Source organism: Bidens hawaiensis, unplaced genomic scaffold (assembly GCF_021521415.1).
Source record: "Bidens hawaiensis isolate Kalapana, Puna unplaced genomic scaffold, B.hawaiensis_p1.1 tig00006845_1, whole genome shotgun sequence".
Classification (NCBI taxonomy): Eukaryota; Viridiplantae; Streptophyta; class Magnoliopsida; order Asterales; family Asteraceae; genus Bidens; species Bidens hawaiensis.
Window position 1 is genome coordinate 518841 of NW_027491467.1, and position 10748 is coordinate 529588.

Genomic DNA, 10748 nt, shown 5'->3' on the forward strand with positions numbered 1-10748 from the left:
AAATAATAGCAACCATACCTTTTCTCCAATCTATAGCGACAACCACCGACGACGGTTTCATGATGGAGCCAAAAAATTAACATGGATGATGCTAACCCAGTTGAACCCATTTTAAAGTAATATTTTTATATAAAAGCAACCCCTTTGTATAGTTTAATTATCCCAACTGAAACCTACTTACAAAATGTTTTTACCTGAACAAACCCATTCTAAATCAATTCAACCAAACCAAACAACAAGAACCTAACGTTTCATCCGTGGACCATGGCTCACAAATCACGATTCAAACTAACGTCATACCCCAATGACTTGTACCCAATGCACATAAGGTTGTACATTAAGCAATATTTAAAACAGTTTCCCCCGGCCAAAAGCATGAAAACTGTCTAGACTTGATGGATTTGTATTATTTTATGTCCGTATTCTGCGCACAGTGCTGGCCTTCTGCACTACACCTGCCACTGCAACTTCTTCAAGAATTTTCAACATCATTCACCATTTTACAAACACTAGTCCTTCCACTTTTAACTATTTTCAAAACCCATCCTTTCCTTTTCTCTATTTGCATACTCAGTCCCTGAACTACAAAACACCACCATGATAAACACCCATATAATAATAACATAACTGGACAGCAGACACAAAAAGTGTTGAAAATTCTTAAACCACGCAAACACATTCATCAAAAGACCAGCATTCAGAAACCAAGCGTTTCCTATATTAATATTTCAGAAACATTTTACTCTTACTATTTATAGAAACACACTTCACTTCCATTAAAACCTAACCGCACTCCACCGTTTAACTTCTGTTCTTCGATTTCTCCATTGCCCTTGGCGCTGTACATCATTAAATAATAACGGGTATTTTAGTAATTTCACGAGTCAAGTTTTAATAAGCTGTAATTACTATGCGTACCTAAGCCAATTGCATCAGAGCCTTTCATGATTTTCAACCTCTTGCAAGAACCGATGAACATACTGGTATCACGTAAAGCGGAAAATAACATATTAGAAATATAACAATTCTTTTATCGATAATAATAACGATAAATACTTACTCCCATGGAACATCTCCAACAAGCATCCAGTCACCATCTTTATCCTCGTATGAGAGCACATATTTGGAACCATGCAACAAATCCCTCAACTTACTATCACTCAAACTTTGTGATCCACATTGACCTGAATTATGAAAATAACATTGATTTATAAAAGAAATATAATATTGGATTAAAGAAATTACAGACCAATAGTGAAACAGCTAAACATCTTCTCTAAGGCTGATGAAAGTTGTTGATAAGTAGTGTAACTTCTTAGATCAACTTTTCTCAGATAAGGAGCACCATCCATGCAAACTTTCACAAACAGAGCGGAGGGGCCGGGTTTTCCATCCACCTCATCACTGTTTTTTGCATTTGTAGCCAACATGTTCTTGCGAAACGATCTCACTGGAGGCCAACCGACTACTTGCGCCCTGCAGACAAGATCATATTAACCATGTAAACGAACATGAACGAGGTATGCTCATGTTCGTTTGTATAACTTTACCGAGCAAACGCTTGGACACGAAAAATTAGACAAACGGAATTTTGTTGTTCTTGTTTGTGTTAAGTTGTTAATAGTATAAATGGTTGGACGAATGTGGTGTGGCCCAATCAGGGCTTTGTTGCACCAACATTCATCTTTAGTATATATAGATAATAAACGGTTCATGAACGAGAACGAAAACGAACAAACTATAATGGACCCAAAAATTTTAATGAGTATATAAGCGAACGAACTTAAATATTGTAAACTAACGAACATAAATGAACTTAAATAATCGTAAACTAATGAACATAGAAAACAAACGTAATGCACCAACATAATCGAACTTAAATAAAAAAACGTTTATGAACATAAACAAACGAACATAAATGGAAAAAAGGTAAATGAGCATACATAAATGAACAAATAAGACACGTGTTCATTTTCGTTTAACTAAATGAACAAAAACGTTCATGTCCGATGGTTTATTAATTAAACGAACTTCCCACCTAAAGGTTCACTAAACGTTCGGTTTGCTACAGGCATCTTATATCACTCATTTCATTCAAGAAAAACAAGTTTTACTATTACACTTACTTAGCAGCAGGAGGATTAGAATCGCTGACTTTGTTAACGCTACCATTAGCCAATGATTTTGAAGCATCAGAATCAATAGCAGATGAACCAAACATCCAACTTCCTTCACCAATGGTGTCAGAAAATCCTCTTTTATTTCCAGAAACAACTATCTTCTGAGAACTTGAAGACGGAATTAGTGGGAACAACAGTTTCTCATCAAGACACGGAGAACTTTCCAGGTCAGCATCCGGGTCCCGGCCCGGGGATTGCGTCCCTGGAAGACCGAGTCTCAGTTCAGTAGCTTTAAGGTTTAGATTGTTTGTTTTCATTTCTGATATCCCAGAAACCGCTGAGCTGTCAACTGATGAAGAATCTGACAACCCAAGATAGTTTCTTTCTGTTAATCCAGAGTTTTTAAAAACCGATTCCATAGTGGAAGCAGAAGTCATTAGGGATGTGCTTCCATGTTCATCCCCTTCAACATCTAACAGTGGTGGTGTCATCAGACGCTAAACGTCAAGGCGTTCTCGTTAATCTGCTTGAATCAGTAACCACTAATGTAAGAAATCAACTTTCAAAACTTATAGATATAAGAAAATAACATTTATTCATAATCAATTCAATGTTTCAGAGATAAAGCACAGATAGGGATGCAAACGAGCCGAGCTGATGAAAAAATAACTAAATAATATATGTTATCATAATATAAAATTATAATTGAAAAGGAATATATAAAAATAATTATAAATATATAAAAAGAAATTAATAAATAACAAACGAGCTGAGCTTGAGCTTCAAAAAAAATACTCATGAGCCGAGCTTGAGCTTTAGAAACAGAGATTGAAACGAGCCGAGGTTGAGCTCTGTGTAAGTTAAAACTTAAATGAGGTGAGCTCGAACCTCCATACATCTTGCAAGTAACATTTAATTTCAAAAACAAGAGATCATAGACAGGTCTAAATTAAATTAAACCCTAAAAAGTTCCTCAGTACCAGAATATTCAAAACAGTTAACAAAAATCAATAGGAAAAGACTAAAAAACACTGTTAAAACCCTAATTCCTAAAATTATGCTCATAATTGACTGAAAACAAAAGGATTTCAACAACATAATGCTCAGTATAATCAAATATCCAAAGGTTCTACCTCATGTATAGCTAACAACACAAATCCAGATCTCAGCACTAATTAAACTCCGATTTGTAAACCTAATTATCAGAAATTAGAGGCATTTACCTGAAACTGATGAAGTTGATTGCAATTGACAAGAAGAAGCTTGAAAGATGAGGAGAGAGGAAGTATGTATGTTTATGTTTTAGGTTTAGAGAGCGAGAGAGAGAGTAAGAATAAGAGAATTGAGGGTATTAAGGCCCCTCCATTAAATAAAAGAAAAGGTGTGTGGGCCGTGAAACAAGGATTTTATGTAAATTTTGGAAACTTGTGTGTTTTCTACGGGGGCAATTTATAAATTATGAACAAAAATATTTAACTTTTATTAATATGAATATTCTGCTATAAATATATATTATTGTAGTTATCGTTATTAAATATATGTTAGGCTTTTTCTCTAAGTTATCTTTTATTAATATGAATATTTGATTATATAATACTGTTTGTTTCATTAAAATATTAAGCCTTAATGGATGAATGAGACTCTTACCAATTCAGTTAAAAAAACATTGTTGCTTGATTTGATTTTTGTTTCCTACTCTACTCTTCTCATCGCTTTCCATACCCTATGGTTCGATTTCTAATCTTATGGTTCGAACAGCTAGGTTGTGAACGAGATATTTCATTCATAACGAAATAGTTTATAGATGGTTAAAATAGTTCAGAGAGGTAAAATAGTCATTATGCAAAGTCATTCAAATGTCTAACCAAACAACACTTACTGATTTAACACTTACTGGCTCAGCATTTTTCAAATAGCCTCTAAGCAGACCCGACCCAAGGGGAGGTTGACGAACCTGGCTAGCTCTCACGAGAGGCGCATAATTGTTAAAAAAAATTATATATTTTTTATATAACTTTGTTTTAGCAAAAAAAACCTATAAAATGACTGACTTTTTGGTTGAATTAAAAATTTTCTAGGCCATGGAAACAAAGATCATGGGTTCAATTCCAACAGTTAGTGTTTTTTTATAGGAAAAAAAATACTTTCCTTTATTTTATATGAGTCATTTTAGTAGCATATTTATTATTATTTATTTATTTTAAGCTTTTAAAAGGCAACTTTATTAGTAAAATTAGCAGATTATATATTTCATAATTGAAAACGTGATTTTAAAAGCCAGATTTTTACTCGTCACTTGCCCCAAAATTAAATGGGTTGTTAAAAGACAACCCGGCCTCTAAGTTTTATTGTATATACCTTTTTAGGTTTGTTGAACTATATTAAACCATATATAACGTAGAATATTAATATTGTATTAACAAAAAATCTACACGTAAAAAAAAGAATATAATACACATACAAAAGTTTGTAGGGCTGAGTATGGTTTGCTTCGGTTATTAGGCAAAACCGAAACTAATGTCATCGGTTTTTTGAATATACAGACCATTCGGTTTTCGGTTTTTCAGATTTCGGTTTTTCGATTATTTTCGGTTTTTTCCAATTACGTGTAGACATTGCAAATAAATAATTTAGTGCAAATGATTATTTTAAGCTTATATGAGCGTATTAGAGTATCATATACATATTGAATTCAAAAAACAAAAATAGACGTGTGTTACATAGAACCATATGAATACAAAGTTTTTAGAGTAATAGAGTTTAAAATTCAACAAAGTTGTTTATTAAACAAACTAAAAGTTTAGACTCAATCTTCATTTATTATCTTGTTCATCCTCAAAGTTTAGTCTCGGTATTATCATATTCATAATCTTCTTCACGATCAATCGATTCGGTTTTTTTAAAAATAGAAACCGAATCGAAACCGAAAATTCAGTTTTTCAAAGAAACAAAAAAATAACTGTCGGTTAATGCTTCGGTTCGGTTTTTTCAATTAATTCGATTCGGTTCGCTTAATTCTTATTTGTACTCACCCCTATTAGTTAATGTCATTAGGAAAATGTTATGGTGAACAAGGACGGACTAAAGTACAATCTTCTTGAGCGCAAATCAAGCCTTATTATATAAGACCATTCACAATAAGAGATTTTTATAGGGTGCTTTGTTTTTCCACAAGAACAACAAAAACATGACTTTCTGCATGGGGAAAATTTTCAAAATAGCCTCTTAATATAGAGAGATTCCAAGCTTATCACCTGAAATTCAAAAATTCCAGCTTTGCCCCTATCTATCACATCGCGGGTGATGTGTTAGGTTGTCCCGCCGATGAGTTAACAAACCAATCACAACGATTGTTAGGGTTTGTTACCGGTGGCCGATAGTGGTGGTGGAACTCGACAGGTGGTTCAGTAGTAAAGGCGGGTGGTGGTGGCTAGTTGTGACATTCGTCAATTTCGGTTCTCGATTTGTATTCGTTTGTATTCGTTTTATCATGTAAACCGACCCGTTTTGTAAGCCGAAACCTTGGATATAATCAAAATGATGAATTTTTTATTACAATATTGTTTTACACTTGTTGGGTCTTGAAAACATCCTTTTCGGTCCTTAAACCGCGTAAAAATCACTTAAAACGAACTACAGGGGCCAAATCTGCCATTTTTGAAACTTGGAAAATCACCAGCCACTACCCCCATCGTGCTACGCGATGGGAGACACCACAGGGCGTCGCGTGGCGCGACCTGGTGCAGCTGCAGACCCGTTAATTTGTTTGTTTGTGTCTTGTTTTGATCCATTTGCATGAAAACTCTTGTATCTCACACCCATATTTGACCACCAACATTACCCTATATATACACCATCATTTCCCTTCATTTTCCCCTGCTACAACTCCAAATTCTCTCTCAAACTTCATAGATTCAAGGTTGTTTATTTATGTGTTTGAAGGTTTTACTTCCAAAAGTCAAACTGAGTTTAATCTTTCATTCTAATTAACTTATAGTCTTAATAATACTTGAATATGGTGGTACAACATATATATAATATACACCCCTTGCTACCTTTGGTAGTTGCTTCTCCGATTCCGGTCGCTGAGGTTTCGGACCTTGTAAGGCAAGGCTTCATGGAGGACTTCGTGTCCTTGATATATATATATACTTATATAACTTGTTCATACATACTAACCATGCTTAACTTCTACTCATTTTAGTTTATTTACAAGTTCCATGGTTATGGGTTCTAAGAGTCTATGCTTCGGTTTAACCGTAAATAGCTCTAGACCGTAAACCGAACTTTGCTTACTAGTTTTTGTTAAATACTTGTTTAAACATGTTTAATGTTAGATCTCAGTTTATAAAATCATTTTATGAGTTCCATGGTTATGGGTTTGTAGATTCTAACATCGGTCTTAACCCGAAACTAGATCCGAACCGAAAACCGAACTTTTGTTTAAAGACTTTATTGTTAACTTTTTTGGTGGTAAAACTTAAGTATTTTAATTTGTACATTATTATACAAGTTCTTGGATATTTGGGCATGTGAAAACCATCTATGAACTTATTGGGAGATGAAAACCGAACCAAACCGAACTAAACCGATTTTCACTCGCTTAAAGTGTGTTTTAAGCTACCAAGACTTGTATATTTCTTTAAAAATAGTTTACAAACTGATTTTAATTATTTACTTAAGTACTTGGAAATGTTGGATCCAACTTGATCTCATAACAAAGTTTGGACCGACAAAACCGAACACTCGCTTAATGTATGTTGTTAGTTCAAAAATAATAGAACTACATAATTGGTTAAGTATTATTGGATTTTTATGAGTTATCTCATAACATTTAATATTTTGGAAAGTTGACTCTGGGTTTGACCAATTGTCAAGACCCGAACCAACAACCCGAACACTCGTTAAAAACCCATTTTAGTATCTTTATTTCAAATGTACTTGCATTCTTGAATTTTACCCACCATATTACTTAACATAGGTTGAGTAAACATTAAGGTTAGATACTTTAACCCGGTTTTGAGCAAACTTACATTTTTAAAGGGTTATTATTATAAGTTCTTAGATAGTTACATTTTTAAACCTTAAACTTTAATTGTTTACATTTCCTAACATTTATTTTATTTAAAGACTTTCAAGACAACCTTTCTAAATCCGAAACTTTTCCTTTTACGCTTTGTTCGTTAAACCCGTCATTCCGGCAAATCTCCAAATTATCATCTTTCAAGTTTATTACTTGAACGTGAGTACTTTCATACCCCGCTTTCCATCTTTTGTTTTGGGGGTGACATTTTATACTTATTCAACTAAATGATTTATTTACTTGAATCTTAAATCACAAACGTTATTGTATACTTTTCTTAAATAATTGCTTGATTTGGTGTTCTATGATTATATGCCTATGTGTTTATCGCTTTTGGTTGGTGGAACTATAAAATCCTAGTCTATTTGGCAACCCCTTATAGCAATATGTCGTTAACGTAATGCAATTAACGATAACTGTAAAAATCCTAGACTATTTGGCATCCCCTTATAGTTAGGTGTCTCTAACATAATTCTATTAGCGATTTTATCTTTTTATCCAAGTTATTGCTTTTATTTATTGTTTCGTATACGAGTTTTGTGGTTTTCCCTTACTATATACTATTATGCTCAAACTTATGAATTGCTCACCAACCTTTGTGTTGATAAACTTTATTTTATGAAATGTTACAGGTTTGCGTCTTGATTGATTTGGGATTGGGAAGAAAACGTCATCAAGACCTTTAGGATATTAGTAAGATGAACAATATTTAATTTGCTATATTTTGTGATATCTTGTTATGACTATTTATGAATATTTGCTATGTGACATTTTCGATGTTGTGAAATGAAATGAGTTTGTTAAATATTATCGCTTTAACTAGTGTCATGTGCTTATGGGAAATCGTTACACCTCGGCATGTTCCGCCGCCTTTGGTCGTGGTGTGACACTAGGGCAGGTGGTGGTTGCAAATTGGGAGGAGATGGATTGAGATCGAAGAAGAAGAAGAAGAAGAGAGAGAGGGGTTATAATATTATATATATATAGGGTGGGGTTAGAATAAGAAGTGAGTTATTTGTAAGAAGTGTGAGAAGTAATATCGGACGTTGGATGTGATCATCTGATGGTGGATATTGTTAGTGTGTTTTTTGTTCGGTGTGTTTTATTTTTTTAAGGATAAAAACCACTTCTTACACTTCTTAGGATAGTTTTACTTCTTATTTTAACCTTGCTCTCTCTCTCTCTCTCTCTCTATATATATATATATATATATATATATATATATATATATATATATATATATATATATATATATATAAATTATTTCTTTTAGTTTTAACTAATAAACAAATATGTGAATTTACAACACTACCCTCATGTGCCTTGCACATGACTATATTTAACGTGAAAAGTTAGTTGGGTTAGTGTCAAAGGACGTAACGTGATACGGATTTGAAACATGAAGTATGCTTTCTGCTATTTGTTTGGCTAAAGGACGTCAACTGAAAAAACATTCAAACATAAAGGACGTCTTTTGCCATTTCTTGGACACATCATAAACATGAATGGTATTCAAGTGGACTCCGCTAAGATTGAAGTTATCTCTAAGTGGGTAATTCCAAAGTTGCCAACCAAGATCCGAAGTTTCTTAGGTTTGGTCGGCTATTATCGTAGGTTCATTGAAAATTTCTCTTGTATAGTTGTTCCCCTAACCTCGTTGACTCGTAAAAACATCAAGTATGAATGGGGAACCACACAACAAGAGGCGTTCGATATACTCAAACCAAAACGCACCCAATCACCTATACTGGCCTTGTCAGAAGGTACCGAGGACTTTGTTGTTTTTAGTGATGCGTCTCATTCCGGCTTGGGATGCGTACTAATGCAACGCAAGAAAGTAATCGCTTATGCCTCTCGTCAACTCAAGGTGCACGAAAAGAACTACACAACTCACGATCTAGAGTTAGGTGCCATAATCTTTTCTTTAAATATATGGAGGCACTATCTCTATGGAGTAAGATTAATCGTGTATACCGATCATAAAAGTTTGAAACACATATTCGAGCAAAAAGAACTTAACATGCGTCAACGACGCTGGATGGAAACACTAAATGACTACGACCGTGAGATCATCTATCATGAAGGTAAAGCCAACGTTGTGGCTGATGCCTTAAGTAGTAAAGAACATGAAAAACCAAGAAGAGTCCGAGCGTTAAGACTAGAACTCCAAATAGATCTCATCGAACAAATCAAATCCACTCAACTCCAAGCTATCAATGAAAACAAGATCTTCGACGAAAAACGTAACGGCACCATTGAATCGCTAGTCAAGGGTGACGATTGTATACTTAGAATGGGAAACCAGATTTGGGTACCAGTCATTGGAGACTTGCGTGAAAAGATCATGAGCGAAGCACACAAGTCCAAGTACATGATGCACCCTGGTAGCGACAAAATGTACCAAAACCTAAAGCCGAACTACTGGTGGAATGGGATGAAAAAGGACATCGCTTCGCATGTTGCAAAATGTCTCACATGTTTGAAAGTCAAGGCTGAACACCAAAAGCCCTCGGGATTGCTTTAGCAACCCGAACTTCCCGTTTGGAAGTGGGAGTTAATAACCATGGACTTTATCACAAAACTCCTGAAAACAACTCGTTAACATAATGCAATTTGGGTCATTTGTAACATCCTGTTTTCGAGTTTTGGTTAATAAATGAAGTACGGGTTATTATGAGTTGGGTTAGTGTTTGGCTAAATTGATAGGGGTTATGGACTTGGGTTATGAAAGAAAGAGGAAAAGACCATGGGCTTAGGCCCATGATCCATAATTATATAACCCATAAATCACCCATTTAATTCATTTTCACACATATTCCATACACCTCCCAAAACACACCCTTAGCTCTTTCTCATATTTCTCTCTCCATCTCTAGCCGAAATCACCAAGGAAAACCGATCCCGATCCAAGGTAATGATAGTATTACGTTGTATGAGCTTAAACCCGTTAGATATGGTCACGAAACGACGAACCGACATCGTTAAACCGTTTAAGTCACGAGATCCGGGTGGAATCGGGTATAAACCGGACCTAAGATGAGCTTAGGGGTCACCCTAGCTCAGATCTGGATCGAACAGGGCGAAAAACAATGAAAAACAAGTCAAAACTCGTTTTTCTGGCAAAACCGCGTTTTTCCGGCGACGACAGCGCCGGAAAGGCGGCGGGTACGAGGAAAGGAATGTTAGAGAATGTTTCTGACATTCTCTGACCTAACCCTAATTCGTTAACGGAGAGTTAACGAATTAGAGGCAATTCGTCAGATGATTCGTTACAAGAAGCTTAACGAACTAGCCTTAGTTCGTATCCAGATTCGTTAAGGAAAAGATAACGAATTAGCCCCATTTCGTTATAGTCATTCGTTAAAGAAGATAACGAATTAGAAGGTTCAATTCGTTACAGATGGGTCATTCGTTATAGGGTTCAATTCGTTATAAGGACCAGTTCGTTATGAACCCAATTCTTTAAGAACCAAGTAACGAACCAGACCATGTTGAGATAGCGAACCAGCATAACGAATCAGCTAACGAACTAGATCATGAAAGAT

General features: G+C 34.9%; 1 protein-coding gene across 2 annotated transcripts; it reads right to left on the minus strand.

The window, feature by feature from the left end:
• Nucleotides 1-650: 650 nt before the first annotated feature.
• On the minus strand, nucleotides 651-2640 carry LOC143633687 (auxin-responsive protein IAA9-like). 2 transcript variants are annotated; one of them, XM_077101941.1, is made up of 5 exons: nucleotides 2127-2640; nucleotides 1250-1476; nucleotides 1061-1184; nucleotides 919-980; nucleotides 651-839 (listed from the first exon to the last, which is right to left on the minus strand). In XM_077101941.1, exons 1-5 carry the CDS (start codon nucleotides 2609-2611, stop codon nucleotides 802-804), a joined length of 936 nt encoding a protein of 311 aa, XP_076958056.1. In that variant the 5' UTR covers nucleotides 2612-2640; the 3' UTR covers nucleotides 651-801. The 2 variants fall into 2 exon arrangements, with proteins under 2 accessions (XP_076958056.1, XP_076958055.1); XM_077101940.1 differs by lacking the exon at nucleotides 651-839 and having other exon boundaries at nucleotides 858-980.
• Nucleotides 2641-10748: the final 8108 nt, after the last annotated feature.